General features: G+C 37.6%; 2 protein-coding genes across 5 annotated transcripts in view; both read left to right on the top strand.

Annotated features, from left to right (window-relative positions):
- LOC103717089 (calcium permeable stress-gated cation channel 1-like) overlaps positions 1-7161 on the top strand; it is a 29319-nt gene extending 22158 nt beyond the window's left edge. For all 4 annotated transcript variants that reach the window (XM_039131747.1, XM_039131748.1, XM_008805335.4 and 1 more), the window contains 3 exons: positions 1467-1791; positions 4452-4685; positions 6602-7161. In XM_039131747.1, the coding sequence (XP_038987675.1) occupies positions 1467-1791; positions 4452-4685; positions 6602-6859 (817 nt within the window). In that variant the 3' untranslated portion in view covers positions 6860-7161. The remainder of the gene's footprint in view (positions 1-1466; positions 1792-4451; positions 4686-6601) is intronic.
- Positions 7162-15878: 8717 nt separating this feature from the next.
- LOC103717096 (glycosyltransferase BC10-like) lies at positions 15879-26388 on the top strand. Its single transcript, XM_017845189.3, has 10 exons — positions 15879-16435; positions 16586-16702; positions 16795-16895; positions 19611-19682; positions 19826-19907; positions 20022-20102; positions 20925-20963; positions 22881-22946; positions 23170-23316; positions 25626-26388. The coding sequence occupies exons 1-10, from the start codon at positions 16172-16174 to the stop codon at positions 25803-25805; spliced, it is 1149 nt and encodes a 382-aa protein (XP_017700678.2). The 5' UTR covers positions 15879-16171; the 3' UTR covers positions 25806-26388.
- The last annotated feature ends 1075 nt before the right edge of the window (positions 26389-27463 follow it).

Below are 27463 nucleotides of genomic sequence, written 5' to 3'. Positions count from 1 at the left end.
AAGACTATATACATCTAATTCTCCTCGGGCCCTAGAGTGGGGGGACCTTGTGCTCTAAGATGTTCTTTGCTATGAAAGTACTTAATGAAACAAAGCAGGTATTTCACATACATATAAAGTGGTCAGGTGGTCAGAATTTTCAAATAATGATTATGGAGAAGAGCTCATGCTTCAATTAATGACAATTTGATTAAAGACATTGAGTGATTAGAAAATGTTCCATGATCAACAAATTTGTAGTGCTGATTATGCAGCTTGTGATTATTTATATCATTTATTAGGCTCGACATAGATAATGCATAATTAAGATGAGGATATGTGTATCAGATCCAAGTGCCTCTAATTTGTGGAGAATATGATTTTTGTGATGGATGATGAAAGCTAGGTGATTTGTAACTGGTTTCCTTCTATAAACATTCTCCTAATGAACTTCAACATTTTTCCAAAAGATAGACACTAAACAGTTCTGACGTACAAAGAAGTAATGGGCTCACTAGTAAAGTTTTCTTGGACTAGACCAGCAAGTCAAACTATCTGTCTCATGAAAATAATAAATTAAATAAAACCAAAAGATTAAAATTTAGAATAAAAAATAAGGATTTATTTCCAGAAATCTCCGTCATGATTTTTTTAAAAAGAATAGAATCACGAAAAATACAGTGTGACATACTATGCAATGAGTGATAGTGTTTTATGCACTGAAACAAAGCATCTTTATATGAATAGGTACATATATGGAGCAGCAGTGTGCTGATGTTTCCCTGTGAGACAACACACTTTTGAATAATGGTGGATCTACACTAAGGATTGAACCTAGAAGTTTTATTCTTCCTTCTGTTTTGGCAACTAATTAGTTATATGAAAGAAGTATTTTTTTTTTTTTTTTTATGTTACTCTGAGCTAGATTGTGTTATTTATAGGGTTGGATTCCAGACTTGAGTTATAAAGGAAAGGTTTATTAAATTGTCTAAAATTAAAATATTTTAAACTAGTTTCAGCATAGTGCAATCATAGTGGTTCTCTGAAATTTTTGTGCTAAAAAAGTTTTTATTTTTTGTGGTGGAAGTTACAAGCTATATTATTTTACTTCAGTATTATTTGTCTCTATATTTTAATGCCTATGCTAAGAATTGTAGTAATGGTTGATTAAGAGTATATTTTATGAAGCACTTCAGTATTTTTAGTATCTAGACTTTAATGCCTATGTTAAGGATTGTAGTGATGCCTATGCTAAGAATTTTTGTGCTAAGAATTGTAGTAATTGTAATTGAAGTGCTTCATAAAATATAACCTTAATGTGATTTGGAAATTAGTTGCAAGTTGCAACAGTTACTGGTGGAGAGCATGAAACTTACTACATCTCCCATTTTTTATAATCAAGTAATCATGAACTGTCAATCAAATTTATTTCAACATATTATTTATATGCCATGATTTCATGCTTCCAATTTGGTCTTTTGATGCAGAATTCCAAAAACAATAGGTGTATCCATTCCTATGAAAGCAACTTTCTTCATATCCTATATCATGGTTGATGGTTGGGCTGGGATTGCTGGGGAAATTTTAAGATTGAAACCTCTAATAATATACCACTTGAAGAATTTTTTCTTGGTAAAGACTGAAAAGGATAGGGAACAAGCCATGGATCCAGGAAGTATTGAATTTGGTTCATCTGAGCCTCAAATACAGCTATATTTCTTACTTGGCCTTGTCTATGCTGTGGTCACGCCATTCTTACTTCCTTTCATCATAGTATTTTTCGTTCTAGCATATGCTGTTTTCCGTCATCAGGTAAGCAACTCACAATTATCACGATGCTCATAATGCTGCAAATTTTTTACATGAAAACTTCTTAGTTAATTATATGCTTATCTAGTTTGCTGATCACATAATTTTATGGTCCATTCTATGTTATGTTGCTGTTTAACTTTTCATGGAGTTCAATTGCATCATTTTCTAGGAACTTCAACATAAATCACATCCACTGATTTTGTGATCAGTAAACTTGCTGGAGAGATAATGCAGGCATATTTCGAACTTTGGTCTGGACATCTTTTTATGGCTGTGGAAGATTACTTGCTGCTTCATGCTAAATTGAGGAATCATGAAAGTGTGGCTGCATGGAGATTACTTTTGGGATGTGTAAGGTGACTGGTACTATCAGTCATGTATGAAAATAATAAATACCCTAAAGGTGTATATGTTGGAAGAAACTTGGTACTAAATAAGTTGCACTAGTTGCATAATGGAAGGCAAACAGTCTCCTAGTGAAGTTTAATGCTAAAGATTTAGAAAAAATGAGCTAATGATGAAATCACATTAGTTGGGAACGATGAGGATTCTTAGCTGGATGACAATTATTTGACCGGTTCCATTAGTAACATCTATATTGCCTGTTAACACCTTACTTTTTCCTGTCTAGATGGCCTCAAGCCCAGCAGGTCTAAAGGCTGTAAGACGTCTTAATATGGGATATTACTAGTCACTAAACCTCATTAAGTGGCCGCCACATCCACTAATCCTGGGTCATGTGGCGTCTCTTTACTTCCAATCTGTGCCTCCTTTCTCTTCTATTATCTTCTTTCTTTAGGCCCAGTTCTTGTAAGTCTTTCTTTCCCTTTCCTTCCTCTATCCATCCTATGTCTTTTTCTGCACTCTACTTATCAGACTTGTGCCACCAGTGGATGAGACCTAAATTTTATTGTTTTGGTAGAGAAAGTTGGATCTTGTTCTAAATAGTATATTTACAAAAAAGCCAATGTTGTTAAACCGGTGACCTTTAGCCTGGCCTCCTATGAATGTGACATTTTCCTAACATTATATGTTCATCACATACCTAAATAGATCTATATGATCCAATATAAGGTTCGTTATCTCAATACCAGATTTCGTACCACTAACATCTTGGTATAGTGTTAGTACCAACATTCGCTGTATCGGCCTGAACCGAGCGGTATGGGACATATCGTACTATACCGGTTTGGTACTGATACTAGTACGATGACGTAGCGACGCTCGGTATGCCGAAAAATTTTCGTATTGTATCGTATTGACACTGTGCTATGTGGCACCAGTATGGGGTTCGGTACCGAGACGACGAACCTTGGTTAGTATTGCCCGTACAGAGTTCGGTTCGGCATACAAACACTTGGTACGCCCCCAATACCGTGTACCATTTCAGTACTGGTATAGTACGATACGCCCAATAAACATCGGTACCGACTGGTACGGCTTACCATGATCCAATATATCAAATAGTTTGGACATTCCAAAATTCATGATGCTTGGTCAAATGGTTTCATGGATCTGCCATTAAAATTGCAATCATTACAAAAGAAATAATTGTTGAATTAAAATTCTTGTTTTTATGTTATATTAACGACTTATCCACTGATAATTTTTCACAAATTTATTAGGCATGATCAATTTTGGTCAGTTTTTGGTCTGGTTTAGCCTGTACTTCAAATGCTAATTTTGATTATTTACAGCTAGTACTTCAAATGTTAATTTTGATTATCAAATTGTTATATCAATGATAAGACTGATGTCCTTGAATGATAATAATCAACTTGGGGTATGAGACTCATAGTAGGGTAGTAGACTTCCTACATATTAATTCCTACATATTAAATTGACAGGCTATTGAACATTGTATGATCAATCTCATGAAGAATGTGAGTCTCATCTCCTATGATTAATGCAATTGCATGATAATAGAGACAAAGTTAACAGAATAACAGTGCATCCAAGAGTGGATTGGATATACTAGAAAAGGTCAATGCACTCATTATTTTTGTGAGAAACGTAAACTAAATTTTCCAAATTCAATTAAGTTCTACAAGCAATTATAGATGGTTACAAGGAGGCATATGCCTATGGAAGCAACAACAACATCGTTCTCCTATAGTTTGCTCAGTGAGGACAGGAACTAGAACATGCAAGTTTAGAATAACACCCAGAGCATGACCTATGTTACTACCTATGGTGCCAAAAAAGTGCATAGAGATCATGGCGTTATGCCATAAAGATGAAACCATGGTGCATCATTGCATGATAAGCATCGATCATGGTGTTCATTGTCCTTATGAAAAATTACATGATGGAATTGGTCTTTTCCATTTTCAAGTATCAAATGACTTGTAGCACAAGTTATTAGAGAAAATAGTTAAGCAAGCAAATTCACTGATTTTAGTAAAACAGAAACCATGAAAAACGTTAATGCAACAGACTTGAGATTTTTGTTGTCCCGATCATGATTCTGAACTCTCTCTCTTTCTTCAGCAATGCTATTTTTCCTGAAGCTAGAATGACATGCCTGGACTCTACTTCTATTCCAGTTACTGTATATAGCAAATGGAAACCAGCCTACTATTGAATATGCATGCTAGTATTCCATTGAAAAGTTGGGCTTCGTATCCCGATATTTCTTATGGAAGTTTCTATTGTGACAGATCATTAATGTCTACAATCAAGAATATGAAAGTGGGGCAGCCTTTTGGCCAGATGTCCATGGTCGCATAATCACTGCATTAATTATATCTCAGCTGCTGCTACTTGGATTGCTAAGTACAAAAGAAGCTGCTCAGTCAACACCTTTTCTCATTGCACTTCCTATATTGACCATATGGTTTCACAGGTTTTGCAAGAGCCGCTATGAACCTGCTTTTGTTAAATATCCACTTCAGGTAATTTTTAGTTACAGTTTTATCTTTTTTATATATAGTGGAAGGAAGAAATGAGTCTTAGATCTAATTTTCCGGCTTTTCAGTATATTAAGTCCTTGAAATAATGCAAATTTGACATCATTTAAACAAGTATCTATCTATTTTATGGTTGTGATACCAATTCTCATAGTGTTTAATAGACTTTGTAATATGATACTTAATATGAAAAATGAAGAGAGAGAAGTTTGTTTCTCAGTTCATTCCACCATCATCATCTTATACTCCCATTAATATTTCTTGACCTCTACCCTCCCTACTAAAAACATATCTTATTTTGGAAGGCTAAGATTTGTGAAATGTAGCTGTATGCATCTGTACATGTTTTATGCAAATAGGGTGCACCTATATGTGGTTGACATGTCAGAAAATGTGTGCATGAGACATAGGAAATGAAAACAAGGAATTTGCAATAAGAAACAACACTAGTTAGATAAACATGTACAGAGTTTTCACTCACAAAAAGGGGTGGGGGTGGGGAAATGTTGCATAATGTGATAGGAGAAGCAAGAAGTGCTTAAGATTCTTTTGGTGATTAGATAGCTTGTAAGATACAAGATATAAACAAAAGTTGGATTATACTATAATAGCCTATTCTATTGTGTGCACATTACAGCATATTACCTGTTCAGTGCTACTCTCCTACAGTAGTAGTTTTGGATTGGTGTGGGCTTGGATTCAGAACTTAGATATCCATATCCAATCCTTATTTGGAGTGGGTCATATTTTCCGATCCAAACCCAATCCAAATAACTTTGTTTTGGATTGAGCTGGGTTAGCTTCAGACAAGTTCCAGATTGGAAGGATGTCATGCAATCAACTTCACTGCACCACTGTTAACCCAAATTAATTTTTACCCTTATCAGGTGGTCGATCCTTTGTTGGCTATCTCATGTGACCTAATTAACAATCACTCACACCAAATAGAAATTCCTGTTTAACTAATGTAACAATTGTTGATACTAATGTGACTAATTAACAATTGTTGATCCTTTGTTGGCCGTCGAAGGCCGGCGACCTAGACAGGAGGTGGAGAAAACCTTCACGGCCGAAAAATAGGGCGGGTCCCCATTTCATTTGAAACAGGGGTCCGGCCTTTTTTATTTTATGATTTTTAAGTGAAGTTGGCAAATCGCTACCCCGACCTTTTTTATTTTGCAATTTTTAAGTGAAGTCGGTAAATCGCTTGCCGACTTCACTTAAAAATTACAAAATAAAAAAGGGTCGGACTCCTGTTTCGAAAGAAACAGAGGACCTGCTCTGTTTTCCTACTACGGAGCCTGGAGGAGCGTCCTCCACGGAGCTCGCCAGCCTCCGCCGGCCGGCCTACACCTCCCTCTCTCTTCCTTCTCCTCCCTCTCCCTCCCTCACCCGCTCGTTCTCTTTTTCTCTTTCCTTCTCTCTCTCCTTGTGGCAGGGATTTCATTTCCATTGCCGGAATCGTGCCAGTCAGCCACCGGGGTGGCTCGGAATGGCCGGAACCGTCCGGTTCGGGATGGTTTCAACTTTGTACCTGCTTGTCAACCATTTTTTCAGTTTAACGTGTCAGCCATTGCAGATCCAATGCTTTTGCAAAGAATTTCAAGGTTCCATACTTATGCTGGCAATTCTATTTCAGATGGAACTCTTGTAATATAAACAAGCCTCCTTGCAACCATGTTATGTAATGCATGACTATTGAGGACATCAAAACAAGCTAAAGAAGGATCTGGACAAATTCTTAAATACCACATCCTAGTATACGAGTTTACTCATATTTATTTATTAAATCCTCATTAGGATGTCTTCAAGTAGATATAGAATGGTTTCGTATGGTATACATGTGAGATAATGAGTTATTTTCTTGATTCTGAAATGTTGCTAAAAATTTTCCTTCACAGGAAGCAATGATGAAAGATACATTAGAACGTGCCAAAGAGCCAAACCTAGACTTGAAAGCATACCTAATAAATGCATACATACACCCAGTATTCAAAGATGGGGAGGAGGACGACAGTTTTGCAGTTGGCGATGAGCGAGAGTATGACAATGTGCTGGTACCCACCAAGCGGCAGTCTCGTAGGAGTACACCAGCGCATAGTAAATACAATGGTTCATCATCACCGTCCCTGCCTGATGCTATCCAGGAACAACTATAGCATAGCTTAGCGTTATATACCATTGTGATATATTATCTTGTACATTAATACCACAATGGAAAGTGGCATGGGTGAAATGGCCAGCCTCGCATGTGCATTAGCCTGTTCTCCTTTGAGCAAAAATATATGGGTGCTGTATATCTTCGTCCGGCGTTATGTAAAGTCTAGCTTCAGTTCCACGTTGTGGAACAGCGCTGAAATGGGTCAAATTGAAAGGCATCACCAAAAATGTAACTGTTATTTGCAATCAAATTACAAGCTTATTGTGTGATATGATGGTTCAGTTGCGTGGTTCATATTTACATGATTTAGATGCCTACCATTCTCTTATAGAAGATGAGAATGAAAAGACACTCTCTTGTTCTACTTCTGTGATGCTTTATCATTGTGTATGTTACATGGCATTGAGAAAGCCCTTTATTTGTTCGGGTATCGAAGCCAATTTTTCTTAGCTCTCCAACAACAGATCCAACAGATGATCATGCCCGGTCCGATAATATTGTGACATGGTGGCTGTTAGTTGAAAGAGCCAGGTTAACAATTATAAGCTTCCCTTGGTTGGTTGAAAGGGCTCCAAGAGAGTGATGCTGAATGCTGAGTGAACCATTTTTAGACTAATTCGAAATAGCCCAGTGTTTTGAGTTCCCAAAACTTGCCAACTTGAACCACCAACCAAATGTTCCATGATAAGATCGGTGAGGTTGGTTGAAGATTTAAGGAGTAGTCAGCCATCCTCGAGGCGCTGCGTTTTGCCACCAACCATCACACGTCCTGGTTTATAATTGAAAGTGAGACTTGGTTCAGATTGATAAAAACCATCTTAAATAGGATCATAATAGAACCAATCTTGAAAGGAAGCATACCTGGATCCATGATAGACTGAACGATCAAAGCTTCCTTTGTTTTCTGGATGATCAAGTTCTTAGTTCGTATCTCCCTCTTGGCCCCTGTTCGAACACTCAGGAGATGGAGTCCAATTTTCTGTTCGCTTGCTAGGCAGAGGGTGAGACCCATAAGCCTTATCCTTCCATCAAGGATTAAGGAAGTTTTCACTTCTCTAGGAGTCAGTTACGGGATTCATTCTGTAACTGACCACGTTGTGGTCATGTGGGTCAAAACCCAACATTCTCCCACTTGGCCCATATGACCATACTTTAGTTAGAATGATATAAACATTAGGCGCGCATCATTCTAATCCATAGTCACTTGGGTCATCATAATACCATAATTAAACAACTTACTAATGCGAGTCAAGGCGGTTCCACATCAACATAATGACATAGTTCCTTCCAAGTACTACAACACTAGCAAATTATTTAACCACAGTCCATAAATGAGAAGTATCTTTAATGGTCAAACATTATGTCTTTGTCAGAGACAATTCCTGTAATTATACATTCAAAACCATATATGTACATATATTTGAAGAACAGGAAAATCAGAAACATAATCAATTATATCTAAGTGTCAAAGAAATAAACATAATACAATCCTCAATTAATATCATGGATTACAACTAAGACCCATTCTTTCAACATGCTCTTTAAAAGTCTTCGGTTGTAAACCTTTTGTCAAAGGATCGGCAATCATGAGCTCTGTCCTCATATTTTCTATAGACACATTTTGTTTCTGAACTTCCTCCTTGACAACAAAATATTTAAGCTCAATGTGCTTGGCACCATTAGAATATTTGTCGTTTCTGGAGAAATGGACGGCTGCAGTATTGTCACAAAAGATTCTCAGCGGCCTGGCAATAGAGTCGACAATCCCAAGTCCCGAGATGAAGTTACGCAACCACAAACTATGAACCGTGGCCTCAAAGCATGCCACAAATTCTGCTTCCATGGTGGACGAAGCAGTGCTTGTCTGTTTGGCACTTTTCCATGAGATTGCTCCTCCAGCTAATAGGAACAAATAGCCAAACGTTGACTTTCTACTATCCACACATCCAGCAAAGTCTGAATCCGAATAGCCAATCACCTCAAGGCTATCTGACTTTCTATATGTAAGCATGTAATTCTTTGTTCCTTGCAAGTATCTCATCACTTCTTTGCAGCTTTCCAGTGATCTATCCCTGGATTACTTTGGTATCTTCCTAGCATTCCAACTGCAAAACTGATGTCCGGTCTGGTACAGGTCTGAGCGTACATCAAGCTACCAACTGCAGAAGCATAAGGTATATTTTCCATCTGCTTACGTTCCAATTCATTCTGTGGGCATTGCATGAGACTAAATTTATCCCCTTTCTGAATTGGAACAACACTGGCTGAACAATTCTCCATACCAAATCTCTCTAGAACTCTGTCTATATATGCCTTTTGAGACAACCCTAACAATCCACGTGATCGATCACGAAATATTTCAATGCCTATCACGTAGGTTGCCTCATTCATATCTTTCATTTCAAAGTTCTTTGAGAGAAAAACCTTAGTTTCATACAATAAGCCAAGATCACTACTGGCAAGCAATATATCATCAACATATAGGACCAAAAAGATAAACTTGCTCCCACTGACCTTCAGGTATATACACCGATCAACAGTGTTTTCCTTAAAACCGAAGGAAGTGATGGTATCATTGAACTTGCGATACCATTGTCGGGAAGCTTGTTTAAGACTATATATTGACTTCTTTAATTTGCAAACCATGTGCTCTTTTTTCTTTAATGGGAAACCTTCGGGCTGGTCCATATAGACTTCTTCATCTAAACTCCCATTTAGAAAAGCAGTTTTTACATCCATTTGGTGCAACTCTAAATCATAATGTGCAACCAAAGCCATAATAATTCTAAATGAGTCCTTTTTAGATACAGGAGAAAAGGTCTCTTTATAATCAATGCCTCCTTTCTGAGTGAAACCCTTGGCCACCAGTCTGGCTTTATGTCGTTCAACATTACCCTTTGAGTCGAGCTTGGTCTTAAAGACCCACTTACACCCAACTGTCTTACAACCTTCGGGCAAATCAACGACATCCCAGACTTTATTCTGATCCATTGATTTTAACTCATCTTTCATGGCATCAATCCATTTAGTCGAATCAATACTTTCTATGGCTTGTTTAAAAGAAACCGGATCTTTTCTTGTCCCTATATCAAAATCAAATTCTTATAGATAAACCATATAATCATTTGGAATGGCAGATCTTCTTTCTCTTTGAGATCTCCTTAATGTCATCCCTTGTGGTTCTTCTACAACTTGTTCAGTGGTGATAACTTCATTATGGAGTGTTTGATCATTAATTTGTTGTTCATTGTTATTAAACTGTGTGACAATTGTAGGAACAACAATTTTCTTAGAAGTCATGGGTAAAGGGACTTGCATCCTAACTTCTTGAATTTTCACATTTTGTGGTTTATCACTCCCACTGGTTTCACCATTCTCAATGAATTTGACATTACCGGTCTCTATAATTCTCGTACTATGGTTAGGACAGTAAATCCTATATCCTTTGGATTTTTCGGGATAACCTATAAAGTATCCACTAATCGTTCTAAAATCCAATTTCTTTTCATGTGGATTATAAATTCTGGCCTCCGCTGGACAACCCCAAACATGCAGGTGTCTTAAACTCGGTTTCCTTCCTGTCCATAACTCAAAAGGAGTTTTTGGAACTGCCTTACTAGGAACCCGGTTTAATATGTATACAGCGGTCTTAAGGGCTTCCATCCACAACGATATGGGTAACGGAAAATTACTTAACATACTCCTAACCATATCCATAAGTGTACGATTACGCCTTTCAGCTACTCCATTCTGCTGTGGCGTTCCCGGCATAGTGTATTGAGCACGTATGCCATGCTTTTCTAAGAGTTTAGCAAATGGGCTAGGGTGTTGTCCTGTTTCATCACACCTACCATAATATTCACCACCTCTATCAGACCTGACAATTTTCACCTTTCTATCTAATTGTCTTTCAACCTCAGTAATGTATACCTCTAGGACATCCACTGCCTGAGATTTTTCATGCAACAAATAGACATAACCATAACGTGAAAAATCATCAATAAAGGTGATAAAATACTTCTCTCCACCAAATGATGGAGAGTCAAAATGCCCACAAATGTCTGTATGGATAATTTCAAGAAGTTCTTCACTTCTTGTGGCAACTTTCTTTGTGTGTTTGGTTTGCTTTCCCTTAATGCAGTCTACACACATACCGAGATCAGTAAAGTCTAAGTTTAACAAAATCCCATCCTTTACTAATCTCTCTAATCTTTCTTTGGATATATGACCCAATCTTTTATGCCACAAGTTAGAAGATCTTTCATTTATCATGTTTCGTTTAATTCCAATATTACGATGCAAGGTCATAAGAGTTTCAGCAAAATGATTATCAAGATTTACTTTATATAAACCATCACACAAGACACCAGAACCAATGAAGAGATTGTCTTTGAAAAGACGCAAACTAGCATTCCCAATTTTAAAGAAATATCCTTCAACATCAAGTTTAGAAACAGAAATTAAATTTCTAGAAATACAAGGAACATAAAGAGTCTGAAGCAAATCTAAATGACAACCAGTATTTAAAAGCAAACGATAGGTTCCAACAGCTGTTATAGGAACTCTAACCCCATTCCCCAAAACGATAAAACTCTCATTTGGATCTAGCATCTGGGTTGTAAGGAATCCCTGCATCGTATTTGAAATATGAACATTAGAACCTGAGTCAAACCACCAAGTATTAGAAGGAACTTCAGTAAGGTTTGATTCAAAACATACATAAGCCAAAGGCTTACCTTTCTTTTCAAACCATGCTTTGCGTTTATGGCAGTCCTTCTGATAGTGTCCCATTTTTTTGCAGAAATGGCATCTATCTTTGTTTTGTTTCTTCTTATGAACCTCGGTATCATGATGAGGCTCTTTACCCTTGGATGGTCCACTCTTCATGCCCTTTCTTGGCTTCTTCCATTTCTTCTTGGCTCCATGACTTACAAGATTGACAGAATGATATCCTTGTTGCTTAAGTCTTGTCTCCTCTTGAACAAGCATACTGGTTAACTCATTCACATTCCACTTATCCTTAATAGTGTTATAGTGAATTTGAAATGATCCAAATTGAGGAGGCAAGGAGTTCAAAATAAATTGAACTAAAAAGGATTCATTCACATCCATCCCAAGAGCCTTCAGCTTAGCAGCTATATTTGTCATTTCAAGGATATGCTCATGCATCCCACAAGTACCATCAAATTTCATGGTGGTAAGTTTAGCCATTAATGTCCCAGCCAGAGACTTATCAGCAGATCGGAAACGTTCTTCCACAATTTTCAATAATGCTTGAGCACTGTCACATTCAGGAAGCGTTGACTTGATATTGTTCGCTATACTCATCCGCATAAACATAATGCTCAATCTGTTCGATCTTTCCCAAGTCTTATAAAAAGACCTTTCTTCCGAGCTGCTCAAATCAGTAATGTCAGCCGGTTTCTCAGATCGGAGTGCTAAATCAAGATCCAGAACACCTAGGTGAAACTGGACTTGTTCATTCCACTCTGAGAAATTAGTTCCATTAAAGATCGTAACAGATGAAGCTTGCGAATGAAGCGAAACAGGAATAGATACTGCAATAAGAAAATTAACAATAAGAAAATGCTTACAACATTAACACTTTGAGTTAGCAATAATGATGAATAACATAAACAGTATTACCATAATACACCTTTGGGTAGTAATTATGAAATACTAAATTACTATTATGGTGATTCCCAATTCACCTAGGAATAATTAATGATATAGGTCCAAAATTCAAATAGGTCTGTTGCCTTTGAGCATCCAATACCTATTAAATCAAGGATACTCATTAATTATCCTAACTCAGCAAATCAATCATTTGAAAGTGGTGCACCTTTGGGCCAATCCATAATATCTCATGATTGAAAAACTGTAAATTATAATTTGCAAAGTCATTATCTTAATACCTGAGATTAGAGTATTTGATGACTTGATGTCTATTAAACATTCTAGTTGGGTTACTTTGGCAACTACCAAACTATTTCATAATATAGACATCAAATTAAAATAATGACATTGCACATAATTGACAATTCATAATATGACATTAAAATAAAACTTGTATTTAAAATTTTTCTAATCTACACAATTAATACATGTGTCATATCATGCTATCAAGTATACAAAAATGTAGAATAAAAGACAGAAAATTTTATCACATTACCCTACAAGGACCTCTGCATAAATAATATATTCTACAGGGACTACATTAACATATTTTGAGGACCTCTGCATAAATGATATGCTTTACAGGGACTAAATCAAAATATTTTGTTTCTTATAGCCCTGGAAGGATGTCTGCATAAATAAAATATTTTACAGGGTCTTAACAGAAACAATTTCATCTTTTAACAGCCCTCTAAGGATTTCAGTATAAATAAAATATTTAACAGGGATTTAACAGAAACATTTCTTTCTTTAACAGCCCTGGAAGGACTGTATGCATAAGTTTAACATTTAACAGGGACTGAAATGAAAATTATTCGTCCTTCTAACAGCCCTGGAAGGACTGTTTGCACAAATAAACTATGCAGAGGGGCTTAACCAAAAATTCCCTTTTTATTGGCCAAACGAACTCGGGTTTCGGATCGAAACCCAAAAACCCGAACCCGTTATGCCCGTTATGCCCTTTTTTTAAATGCAGACGGGTTACCAATTACGGGTTCGGGTTAAAACTCAAAACTCGGACCCGTTATGAATAAATTAATATTTTTTTTTTTAAAAAAGAACTGAAGACGGGTCGGGATCGACCCGTCTTCCTCCTCTTTTAGCGGCGGGCTAGGGTTCCACCGAACCCAGCCCGCCAGCCTCCGGTCGCCGGGCGACGAGCGCGCCGCCTCCTTCCGGTGGACTCGCCGCCCGATGGCGAGCCCACCGGCGGTCGCACGCCAGCAGGGCAACGCCGGCGGGTTGGGGTTCCGCCGAACCCAACCCGTCGGCTCTTAGGAGCAGCGGGCGGCGATCATGACGCCGGACGAAGTGCCGCCCGACGGCGCCACCGGGATGGGCCCGGTGCCGGACGAAACGCCGCCCGACGGTGTCACCCGGGCGGTCGAACCACCCGCACTGACTCCGGTGAGTTTTATCTTTTTTTTTTTTAAAAAAAAAAGGGTGGGAGGCAGACCATGGCCGACGGCTACGCCGGATCCTCTGATGGCTCATGGCGGCATATGCCGGCCAGATCCGGCGTCAGCAGGGTCATTCTTCCCCTTTTGGGGTTGTTTCTCAAATCCATGAATCCGGCCCGATCCGGCATTTGAATGGGATGGAAGCCATGGCCGATCCGGCATTGGGGTTGTTTTGCCGGCCATCACAGGGTCGGACCATCCCATTGCCAAGTCCCTGCGGCCGTGGAGGACTATCCATGGACTGTCAAAAATGGGTCTTTTACCATGATCTGGTTCTCCCCTTTACTGTGATCTGGTTCTAGGATGAACCAGGCTCTGATACCACATGATAAAAACCATCTTAAATAGGATCATAATAGAACCAATCTTGAAAGGAAGCATACCTGGATCCATGATAGACTGAACGATCAAAGCTTCCTTTGTTTTCTGGATAATCAAGTCCTTAGTTCGTATCTCCCTCTTGGCCCCTGTTCGAACACTCAGGAGATGGAGTCCAATTTTCTGTTCGCTTGCTAGGCAGAGGGTGAGACCCATAAGCTTTATCCTTCCATCAAGGATTAAGGAAGTTTCCACTTCTCTAGGAGTCAGTTACGGGATTCATTCTGTAACTGACCACGTTGTGGTCATGTGGGTCAAAACCCAACACAGATACTACACGAAGGTGATGTTTTTATATCATATACATATATATTGACAAGCATAGTGTTATGTAGTTGTGGATGGCTGCCATAAAATATCTTGTTTGATAGTCGTCATACATCAAAGGGTACACAACCCTCAACCATGCCCGGGTGCACCTAGGCAATCCTGGTCGATATGGGACGGGCTCAGCGGCGCAATATCGTCTGTTTCTCTTCTTTTTCAACTGATGCAATGCTCCTACTGTATCATGACTATATGGGTGTGCATCATTACGCCGTTGAATGTGGCATGTATAACCGCTTTTAATAAACAAAAGGAAAAAATAATAGGCTATGGAGTGCCAGCTCCAAGAGCTTGACTCGAACGCCAAGAATGTATTGATAACTAACAAAATAGCGGACTGGTGTTAAAATATAAACAGGCCAAACTTGACGAACTTATTCTAAGTAAACTTCATTACATACTGTATCGTCATCATTGCTATCACCACCAAAGCGAGGCGTTTTTTTAGTTTCCCCTTGGTATATAATCTCTACTCTCTAACCATACGAACTATGTAATTAATATTTTAAGCGGAAAAAATTAATTCTTTATTTGAGTTCGGACACGTTTTAGATGGCAGCACATGGCTGTGGACTGGTGGAGAGATGAATAAAAGCCATTTACCTGAGTAATCTGGCTCACTTCTATAGAAATAAATAAATACAGATTACTTAAAACCAAAAATGACGAGCCACTGGGGTGGTAGCTTAGTGGAACGGAGCCTTACTTTCAATCAAGTGATTCTAGTTCAAAACGCATGAGCGTCTGCTCCGCTAGTAGCCTCGGTAGTGCCAGGTGTGATGTACTCACACGGAGAATTCGTGCCAGAGCTCCGAGAGGTATCCAAGTCGGGCCTACGGATAGGAAGGGTATGAGTAAAACCGGCCGGGATGTCCAACATACGGTCATTTTTGCCTGCATCGAATATTTTTCTGGTGGGGTGGGGGCTGCTGTGCGGGGGTGGGCTCGTCCCCCCCCCCCCCCCCTTTTTTTTTAGCAAAAAAAAAAACAAAGATGACGTTATCAGCTTGTAGAGTTACTAAATTTTTTAACCGAGATAAATATTTGCTGCCGAGTAATCCGGAGCTGCGGAAGCGGCGTGGAATGCGCGAGAGAGACACGGGAAAAACAAACGAATGAAAGAAGGATGACAGCAGAGGGGAAGCAGTAATGTTAAGGGGGGAAGTCTTGGGAGTCGCTTTTTAAAACTTCAGATAGAAAGCACGAGAAGAGCCAGACCGCTCCCCCGCTGACCCACCCAGTTTAAATCACCCGACGATAACAAGAGAGAAAGTATAAGAATTAAAAGAGAGAGGAAAGGGTTCAGTTTGGCGGCAAGGCGAGGCAAGTAGGCAACGGGGAGCAGGTGGTGAGAAAGGGGAGGAAAGAGAGACATGACGTCCGGGAACGATGATGACCAAAGCAATCAGATGGCGTTGTAGCGTCTCCTCTGCTCTTCCTCCTCTTCCTCCCTTGCCGTGACGGTGAAGATGACGATGAAGAAGAGGCTGCCGCCGTCGTCGTCGCCGTCGATCCGGCAGCACTTCTGGTTGGGTCTGCAGCTGGTTCTCTCCCTCTCCGTCCTTGTCTGCGTCCTTGCCCTCCTTCGCATCAACTCCCAATCCGAATCCTCTGCCTCCGCCTTCTCTTCCTTTGGACGGTCCTCCTCCGTCCAAGGGACTCCCAAGATCGCCTTCCTCTTCCTTGCTCGCTTCAATCTCCCTCTCGATTTCCTCTGGCACGCCTTCTTCGAGGTATAGTCTCAATATAGATAATGTGTATAATATTGTGTATATTATACGTATTACATTGACTATATAATCATCGGTCCCCTCTGTTTTTTTTTTCCTCCTCCTCCTTCTTCTTCTGGGGTTTCAAATGGATGGTTGGCTGGTGTTCTGCAGAATGCCGAGGAGCGCAACTACTCGATTTACATACATTCCGAGCCGGGTATCGTCTTCGATGAGTCGACCACGAGTTCCCCCTTCTTTTATGGCCGTCAGCTCAGGGGGAGCGTCAAGGTCTCCCTCCTCCTCCTCCTCTTTTCTTAATGAGGTATCTTCCTCCTATTTTTGTTCTTTAACAAGAAGGGCGTGTTTGTGGTATGGTGCAGGTGGCATGGGGAGAGTCGAGTATGGTTGACGCGGAGCGCTTGTTGCTTGCAGCTGCACTTGAGGATCCTGCGAACCAACGCTTTATTTTAATCTCTGACAGGTACCTTGTGTTCCACCATCCCTTGGTAAGCTGGCGCTATAATTGCTTAGGATGTTATGTGAAAAATTCAAGTTTTTATTTCTTTGTTGCAGCCTGAAATAATATGTTCATTTTCTTCGGTCAGTCCCAATGCTAAAATCAAAACTTCTGTGTGAACTTCGGCCTTCCGCAAGCATTTAGCATGGGGCATCGTCTTCCATATGATTAGTCTTGTTTCTTGTTTGAATTATAGAATCTATATTCACCAAAAAAGGGAAAAAAAGGTTTATTATACTAATTGTCTAGCTATTGCATCTTCATATCAAACACACAGATGCCATTTGCTTAGATTAGTAATGCACAGGTGCTTGAATTATATTTGAGCTGGTAACTGATTCATGAGTCTAGAAAGGCAATTGGCAAATCATAGCTGCCATAGTGCTATTTCTAACATCATCCTTTTTTTTCCCAAGCAATTAGATAAAATGTGCAATTCAGCTATTCAACCTCAGCTGTTGATTTAGGGCAACTCCTATTACTACTCTTTCAAGTTTTGTGAATTAGTTGTCACCTATATTTCCAACCTTCTGTGCTTAGCTTCAACATCAATGCTTTAGTGGAGTACAGAAGCTTAATTTTATTTTGTTGATGTTTTTCGACCCCTAATTCAACAACTTGGTTTTCGATTTTTGTTCTACCATTTGATATCCCTGTACGTGGTAAGATGAAAACAAAAGGTCCTTCCTTTGAAGGTAAGGTAGAACCTGCATGGGACAACTGCAAGCCCCTTTTGTTATCTAACTTTGGAAGAATGTTGTGGTTGTTGTATGGTTGTACGATGGGCTAAGTTCTCTTTTAGACTTTGTGAACTTATAATCAGTGATTCACGTTGTGAGAGTTGCACACTATCTGGTAAGCCAAGGGATAACTTGGCATGTATGCAGACTCATACGCAGATACACACCATTCAAGTGCTAATAAGAGGGATTAGACCATCAAAATCTGCAGGGATGCTACATAGTTGCCCTCCTTATTTCCTTTTTAATTTTCTTTTTTGCATTAAGCATACTATTTAATCCACAACTTATCCTAGAAACATGTAGTTTGCAATCAACATGTTGCCCTTTTGTTGAAAGTAAGGTTGTTTTGTCAATGGTCTTGTTAGTTTCTATTTGACTCTTTTGTTAAAGATCTGCATCTCTTTTCTCTCTCGATTTTTGGTGGTAGAATACTGAAATGATGTTTCTTTTTTCTTTTCTTTTTTTTGATTTACCAAAATGTTATTTCTCTGGTTTCTCAACTCAGTTCACATTTATGATAGATGGGGCCTTAATTTGTTGATGAAGTCTAGTAAAATTATGTCAATACTTCCACATATCTTGGATAACGTAGGAGACATTTCTATATATCCCCTAAGGAATCTTAAGTGCCATTGCTTTGGTGATTCTAGGTGGAATGTCATATCACCAAGCATCAGCTCTATCACAATCTCTGTAATTTTTTTTTCTTTTAAAGTAATATGTTGATCTATTGCTTTTATGGTGTCCTTCGTTGTTTTAGACAAGTTTTGAAGTTTTGGCTGAAGCCTATAAATTTTGTAATTTTGCTTGGTTACTTTCCGAAAAGATAATCCGTTTCAGCCAGTTTCTACAGCTTCTCCTAAGCTGAGTTATTTGAGCTAAAAGCCTAAAATTGATCTGTACAAGGCTAAAAGTCCAAGTTACATGCTATGTCCGTCTATTTTTTTAGGTTGAGTTTGCTCACCAATGATCATTTGACCTTTTAAGAAGCATTTTGCGAGATTAAACTCAAAGTTTTGCTAGTTTTGAGAGGATTTTAAAGTGCAAAGTTGTCTAGTTGCAAGAGAATTAAAGGAGGCATAAACTTTTTGCAAACCTTCTTACATTTTAGTGGTTTGATCTTTGGTTTTACCGAAAACCAAGATGTTTTTCAGTCCATTCCAGTGTCCAACTAGAGAGGCCCCTCACAATGTTAGACTTTGACAATTTCGTCTCTAAAATGGACACACCATTCTAATTGGTTAAAGTTTAAAGGCAACTGACTAAATCTTGGTGGGCCATATTGCAGTCCTGATTATATTTGAACGCAGACCTTTCACAAAGTATGCAAGTATGCTTGCATACTGTGGCCTCTTTTAAGAATATTGATGTGTGTTGTGAAATTTAAATCAGAGATATTATACAATGATTTGTTTCCCTAATCACAAAAGATCTTTGACTCTGATGGAGCTTGCGATGGTTGAGTCTGTTTCTGTAGAAAATTGACTTGCAAATCAGTTGCATTTGCTCCTGCCCTCCTTAGATTCTGTAAATACCATCATATAGATATAATAACAAAGAAAGTCCTATGCCAAGTTGGGATCAGCTCATCAAGTAGGAATAGGGGAAACAGAAATTTAAGTATCTGGGTGCTGCAGATATTATGTTTGCCTCCTTGTTTCCCTCGTCTTTCTGATGAATCATTTTGGATTGGTTAATGCCATTTTTCTTAACTAATTAATTTCAGATTACGTGAAGTTAATCATTCCAGAAATAATTCAATTATTTTCATATATTTTAGAGGCCAAAGTCATAACCATCCTATTAGTATGTTATTTTTCCCTTTTGTTGCCCAACCTTTTAACCAATTTAAACTATGTTTTAGCATTATTAAACTTGAATACCTTGAAGTTTTGTAGCAGATTCAGACTTTTGATTATGATATTCTTTATTGCAGTTGTGTTCCTCTTTACAACTTCAGCTACATATATGGCTACTTGATGTCGTCTTCAAAAAGTTTTGTGGACAGGTAGGTAATGACAAAGGTTGAGTATAGTTTTTATCATAATCAAGTTCATTTGTTATGATTCAGCAAGCTTTTAACAAATGAAAAAAGGAGATTGTACCTGGATTTATAAAATCCTTTATGCTGTATTGCTTTCCTTGTTCTAGCTTTCTTGACAAGAAGGAAAAACGCTACAATCCTAAGATGTCTCCTGCCATTCCCAAAGACAAATGGAGAAAAGGATCCCAGGTTTTTCAATTTTTTCTTTTTTTGTTTAATAAGATGTACAGTCAAATATTATTGAGGTCTTATATTCCAACTGTTAAAAGTGTGTTTCTGATCGCATCAACACTTGGATTTCAGTGGATAACCTTAGTTAGAAAACATGCCGAGGTTGTCATTGCTGACAATGCTATCTTTCCAGCATTCAAGAGATATTGCAGGGTAAGGCAGTATGTTTAATAAACAAAGATAGTTCTTCTATGTGTGATGTTGAATCGTTGTCCTTTAGAAATTTGACGATGAATTCAGTTTCCACAATTCTGTTTCATTTGTTATATATGTGAAAGAACATTGATAAGATTTTTATACACATCTGCAGCCTCATTTGCAGACTCCTTTTCTCTTCCAAAGGCGTATAAGATACCTCATTATCATATATGTCACATGCGTATCAGATGCAAAACAATCTTAAATTTGATTCTCAAATAACACTGAGGCAACAAAAATTCTGGATTTTCGTATTTCCCTCTCAAACAGGGAATTCAACCAACATATTAATGACTGAACAATTATAATTCAACTTGAAGTATATCAATCAAGCCCCAAACCAATTGAAACTAAAATAACAATAAAATTGCTTACCAAAATTGCAAGGTTGAACTTATATCTCTGTTGCTAGACAGTAATTTGATGGGTTAAAAAGAAAAATCAGCTACCTAGAGGATTTGCATTGATTGCCGTGGAGACTCAACCCCACCCTGATTTATAGAGGTCATCTATGATGGCTTTGCTCGCCACAGGGAATATTCAACAGAGAAGAAAGAACCCAGAACTCTTTTTTATTTTTTAGTTCTGGATATCAAGAGAGAACACCCTTCCATAGACTAAATCTAGTCTACTCCTTTTTTCAATGTTATTCCAAACTGACACCGTTCACGCTTTCCAAACTTTTTCAACTAAAAACATTTGGCATGTAATGTTTTGGTATGACTGTAAGCTTGATTATAATTATCTAAAAGATCTTTCCTTCTTTGCTTCTTGCAGCGACGATCAGCACTAGACCCTGGGAGAAAGCAAAATATTGTGAGTTACCTATTTTTGTTGATTGTTGTAGTTGCCTCAGAAGGGGCTCATAAGATACAGTTATTGTTCTTGGTGGTTCTTAGCTGTAGATATACGGTATTCCATTAACATTTTTTTTTTTTGGTTTTCATTGTAGATTATAGATGGCTATGAAATTCCTTCTGGTTTTAGTATATTTGACATTTTTCTAATTTTATTATGAGGAACATTTAGTATTTTGTGCATAATGTATTTGTCTGTTGCATATTGCAAAATTAAATAAGAATCAAAAGTGCAAGATGTATTTTATTGATGATGTGGTAAGTGCTGATCAGACATAAGATTCCTGAACAAGGTGATGATGGAAGTATGATTTTCTTGTGTCCAAGTATAATGATCACTTTGCTTGGTTCTGAATTCTAGTTTTGTAAATTTATCCAACAGTTTAGATCCTAAATTGCCATATGACTTAAGCTGAATTTTGAGTTTTTGTGTTTCAAAGTCATGATTTTGTCCTTTTTCTTAAATCAAAATGTCTAAGTTTTGATATTTGAGGGTTTTCTTTTGATCAGATGTTTGGCTTGTATCGAGCAAAGTATAGAATAAACTACTAAGGTGATAGGAAGGGAGGAATATGAAACTGGAAAATTCTACTCAGACTAGAAATTTCCAATCCCATGATTTCATACATTTTACGAGTTTCAACTACACACTAAAACCTAGATGTATAAATCCAGATCTTGGAATTTAAGAAACCATGTAAATTCACTAAATATCATGGTTTCCTAGTTCATCAATGCACACCCTTAGCATACTTCTTGCAGCAGGAAAATTATTCTATTTGCATGTAGATTTACTTGTTGAATTTACATACTAGTAGACATGACATTTTTCCTCAAATTACTAGAAAAAAGAATATTTGCTTCAATCTGTCTGATTCAAAAATTGTCTAGTTAGGGTATTTCATGATAGAAGCAAGGCTAGGTTAAGAAAGCTTTTATAAGAATTAAACTGGTCTGGAAGGGGGAGTGTCAAAGAGGTAGTTTAGTAATGAAGTATGACAATGACTGTAAAATAAGTGGCCAGCATGCTAGATGAGCCAAAGTGATGCTTAAGAGACTGGACATCATGAGAAGCCACAGTTTGGCTTTCTGGTGATGCACCTATGCTCAATGGTGCGCAGGAGAGAATCATGCTCAGCAGGGGTATCACTATCACGCAGCAGTATTGGCCGTAGTAGCTCTGAAACTGGAGGTATCTGTACCGGCTTGCTCGCCTTCCTGCATGCAAGCTTTCACCTAGTACCATTCCTACAACTATTAACAGTTAGAAGGGGAAGTTAGCCCAGTAAGGTTCAGTGGTTATTATACGGTAAGTGGGAAGGGAGATAGAATGGAAATAACAAGTTTGTCAGCGGCTCTGTATGAGGCTCATACTGCGGAGCAAGTCTGGGAGTCCTTTCCACTCATTGAAGATTCTATCTATTCTCGGAGATCATACTTGCTAATTAAAAGTTTATCGGAGATCATTCTTGCTAATAAAATGTTTATTTTCCTTTTTCATGATTTTCTTTCATAAATTTTTGTTTCAGAAGAAATTTATGTGAGTGCAACTTGGCAAACCTAAAAGCATTCTCCAAGAAGATTGTCAAGTTCTTTGCATCATAATGAGGCTTTAGTTGGAAGTTATGCCCAATGGTGTCAGAGATCATATTTGCTGATAAAAGTTAATATTGGTCGGAAAATTTTATCTTGCCTAGTTTATAATTTTCTTTCTTGAATTTTAGTACTCACACTATGAGATATGGCTTAATCCTGTTCCTTGTTTGTTTTACGGATTGAAATCTATTTTTCTGTATTAGACTTCTAGTTTCTCAAGGGACCAATTGTTTCACTCGTTTTGATTTATCTATGATAATCTTTTTTTTTTAATGTGCAGAAAGCAGTTGTCCAGAAGCAACATGATTGTATTCCAGATGAACACTATGTGCAGACACTATTATCTGTAAGCTTTTATATTTCATTTTTCATTTATTTAGGCATCTAATCCTTGATTTCATTAATTGCATTGGCATTTTGTGTTTACACCTCACGATTATAATTTCTAATCACTGATACTGGAGATGAGATGTTCTATGGTGCATAACAAGCACAACTATACATGTTAACTTCAAAGATTCTTTCTTTTGTTTTTTTTTCATTCAGTATTTTTTTTATTTTTTTCCTAGATGAGTGATCTTGAAGATGAACTAGAGCGAAGAACTTTAACTTATACTTTGTGGAACCAATCTTCAAATGATAAGACAAGACAAAGTTGGCATCCTATGACATTTGAATATGTTGATGCGAGCCCTCAGCACATAAATGAAATAAGGGTAAATGCCCTTTTCCATGGCTTTTGAATTGCTTATGATATAATCATCTTTATAGCTACTGTATAGATGTTTTAGCATAACTGTATCAGTATCCTTTTTCATTAGTTCTTAAATTTTAGGATAATTTATATTCTTTCTAAGTAATGTTGATGCACTTCCTCAGCCATAAATCTTCATAGTTTGCAATATATGTTCTAGCATGCTTGCATTAATGTCATATGTACTAATTTATGAATATGTTAGGAAATTCGTACAATTGCATATTTGTAAATATTGCTGCTATGTTTGTAGTTTTGTTTTCATGATGCATTTGCTGGAGCATGAACTACTACACAAAAATGACGTGCAAAATTTCTTGTATCAAAAGTCATTCTCATAGAGATAAAAGCAGATAGACAAGGGCTGCTGGTTTGCTTGTATTTTATGGGCTGCTGGTTTGCTTGTATTTTATGGTTTACAATTGTTACCGGTCAGCAAAGAGTTTAGCCATGATCATAATATTATGTTATGACTTTCTATAACCATTATGTCTCCGTTTGAGACATAGCTGGCATCACATATAAGATATTGCTGCTATGTTATGTTGCAAGTATATATGCTGATTTAGTAGTTCCCTTCTTTGAACTCATACTTCTTAACTTCCTGTGAGAACTGATGAAATATGGGGTTCTGGAATGTAATATTCTTTAAATGCAAAATTGCAGGTATGGACTTCACTCATATTAATAGAGGTCTTAAGAATGTATTTCTGATGTATCATATGTTATGACAGGCAGTGTCTTTTTTGTTGTTCATGTCAAACCTCATGCCTTAGATTGGCAGCCTAACCTTATTTATATCATATTGGCTTAATGAATCTAAGTATGATTGTTTAAAGCTTGAGAATTCATAACCTCTTCTCAATTTGACTGATGTCTGTGACATAGTACCGGAGTTCTGGCCAATGGAACTTTGGCATGTGGATTTGCATTGATCTTTGAAGACTGGTTCACGAGAAGGGAAATCTCTCTTCTGGCTATGTGGGAGCGACTCTCCATGATCTCTCTTGATGGGTAAGAGAGTAATAAGTGGGAAAATGCAAGGACTGGGCCAAATTGCAAGAAGATCGCAAACTTTGTATGAAGTTGAAAAGAAAACCCACCTTGATATATCTTTTTCTTGCATTTTAAAGTTTCAAAATTTATTAAATTAGAAAGAAAACTGACTTACAATCCTTGACAAGACAATGAGCTAAAGTAGATCAAATGAAAGAAATCATAATAAAGAAAATAAGGGGAAAAACTTTCCTTAACAAAAATATATAAAAACTAGGTTCAGTTCTCCATGAACAAATCTCTTCACTGAAATAGAAACATTTGCAGAGAACAGTATGCATCCCCTCTCCACATCAAGACTTTGCTTGAAAATACCATGGTTTCTTTCTTCTATCTTCCCCAATTCATTGTTAGTATGCTTCTTCTAAACCCTCATACTCTAATTTCCTATGACAGCTTCCCTGAAACATATTACATATGATGTTTGAAATGGTCATAATCTTAAGAGTCCAAACAGTGTGGGTTTTTAGGAAAAGTTAAGAGGCATCTTCCTAATTTGGTTTCCTTGAACATGCTGATTCCAACATGCACTCTCACACTCCTTGTCAATGTAGTGAAGAAGTAGGCAATCAAGCCCGCTCCTCATCCTTCATATATTTTTGCCACCTTTATGCCTCACACAGCAACGATTTTTGTGTGTTAAACTTTCCACGGGGCAGTAGTTCAAACAGGGAGCGGGATGGTACTAGGAATTCACTGGATTTGCCTCCTTCAACTAAGTACTTTTAACTCCAAAGGAAATTGATGCAATTTCTGTAGAGAAAAGACTAATAAAGTTTAAGGGAAGCTGCAATGGATGCAAGGAGCGGCACAAATATTTCAGAGGTCACTGTGGTCATTGATGAGGGTGCTTTTAGCTCCTGCTGACCATGGATGAAATTGATTGGGAGGTTAATTGATCAAGGATTTGTATCCAATATGTATTAGATATGTATGTGGCATGTAGTTTAAAGTGTCTGTGCTTCTTATGCTTTTTTTGTTTTTTGTTTTCTTGACTTCATAGTTGAAATAATGTGGGAATTGTTGAAATGCATGCTAAAATAAATTCTTTTCTCCATGACAATTTTTCTGACTGCCTCCTCATACTCTTTTATCATCTTTCACCACACTTGTTCAGATTGTATCATCATACTCTCTTCATGCATATCTATGGTTTCCTGTGATTAAGATTTGGAGGATCATTCTCCGGTTATTCATTGCTTCATAATTTTGCAGAATATCAACCATGTATACTACGAGACAGAATACCGAACAGAGTGGTGCCAATGCAATGTTGCATTTGTTCCCTGCTTCTTGTTTGCAAGGAAATTCTCCCGGGGTGCTGCCATACGCCTTCTGAATGAGGGATTAGTTGGGCCTTTTGACACTTCTGCTTTGTTATTTAGTTCATCGTGATCATAATAGCTCTCCTCTCATATAATAATTCTATACGGAAAGTAGCCTGGTGCTCGCCTAGCCACGCCATCTCGGCCTTTACATACTTACAGTCACATTACACTGACATTGCAGCGGCAAAATAGTTTTGGCTTCTACAATCTCCAAATAGTCTACAACCATCCAAGTGCGAACACATCCCACCATACAGCCTGAGGATATTAACAAGAAACATGCAGTCCGACCAATTGGGTACAAAATCTGAAACAATTATTTATCTATCAGAGCTGTTCTTGGACAAGATGATGCAGGACTATGCAGTATACAACGTTAATACCAAACATGGCAAGAGTGGTAAAGCTGCCACCTACCAAACTGTTTACTGTTGTATGAGTTCATTACTGCCGTTAACTAATTTTTTTATGTTAAGTTAGTTTTTTATAGTTCAAGGTGAAAAGCTTCATTAACATCACATTTCTGTTACTTATTGTCCTGACATCTGCTTGTTTTTAGAACAATGGGTAAATGTCTAGGGGTAAAATGGGCGCAAACTGATTGATTGGCCAGAAGTCTTTGACTTCAAAAGAATAACTGCTCTTAACCATGCTGATCTCTCTCAGTATCTGAAATGGGACCGTCCTGATGAGGCAGCTGCGCCAGACAAGACTCAGACTTGGTTGTTCGTCCTAATGGATCTTTAGTCTATATATTGAGACAATTATTCGTATTTTATCATTATTTTGCAAATTTCCAATTGTGTATGTGTGTATGTGTATATGTATATATATGTATATATGTATTTATATGTATATATGTATTTATATGTGTGTCTATATATATATATATATATTTATTTATTTATTTATTTATATATGTATTTAGATATATGTCGCCATATATATATATTGACCATAAATGAAATGCGTCTGCACTTAAGGATCTGTTTTAATGACCAGGTCATGACTAGGGATATTTCCCTAATAGAAATCTTTTGTTTATCAAGTTCTTAACGGGAGGAAGGAAGCCCAGAAAGGTCCAACCAAAAGAAGGCAACCTTTTATTTTCAGAGAAACTCAAAAAGGGCTAAAACTATGGTTATAACGGCCTTTTTATCATACCGGTCTCTTTTTCCTTTTCTTTTGCCTTTTCCCCTTTGCGTTGGGGTGGCTCTTGATTTGGCAGGAGGTTGGGAGCGTGGGGTTGGATGTGAAGTAAGCTTTTCCCTTTTAATTAAAGGGTTTTTTTTTTTTTTTTGAGGAATCCCTTGTAATTGAAGTTGTACTCCATTTTCGGTTTGTTTAGTTGTGACTTCATTTGCCTACAATGGACTTGCAGTTGCAAGTAAAATCGCAGCAATTTTTTACTGTTTGATTTGTCTATAACTGCAATTATAGGAATCATTATTTTTTGTTACGCTGCCTACATTTGCCAACCTACAAAACAATGGCTGTTTGATGCTAAAATTCATGTGGCAACATGATGTTGTAGTACACTCGTCCTCTTTGGAAACAAGTAATATAATTTTTTGAAAAATATAGTGAATATAATATTTCTATAATACTATGCTATAAAATATAATTTATTTTATCATAATTTGACCGGTTCTTTTATGCCTAGTTATCAATCCAGCACTAGTTCTTTATTTTTCTTATCCAAGCGTGGACCAATCAAATTCAATC

Source organism: Phoenix dactylifera, chromosome 11 (assembly GCF_009389715.1).
Source record: "Phoenix dactylifera cultivar Barhee BC4 chromosome 11, palm_55x_up_171113_PBpolish2nd_filt_p, whole genome shotgun sequence".
Lineage (NCBI taxonomy): Eukaryota > Viridiplantae > Streptophyta > Magnoliopsida > Arecales > Arecaceae > Phoenix > Phoenix dactylifera.
The sequence above is the reverse complement of the archived record's forward strand: the minus strand, read 5'-3'. Positions and strand labels throughout refer to the sequence as shown.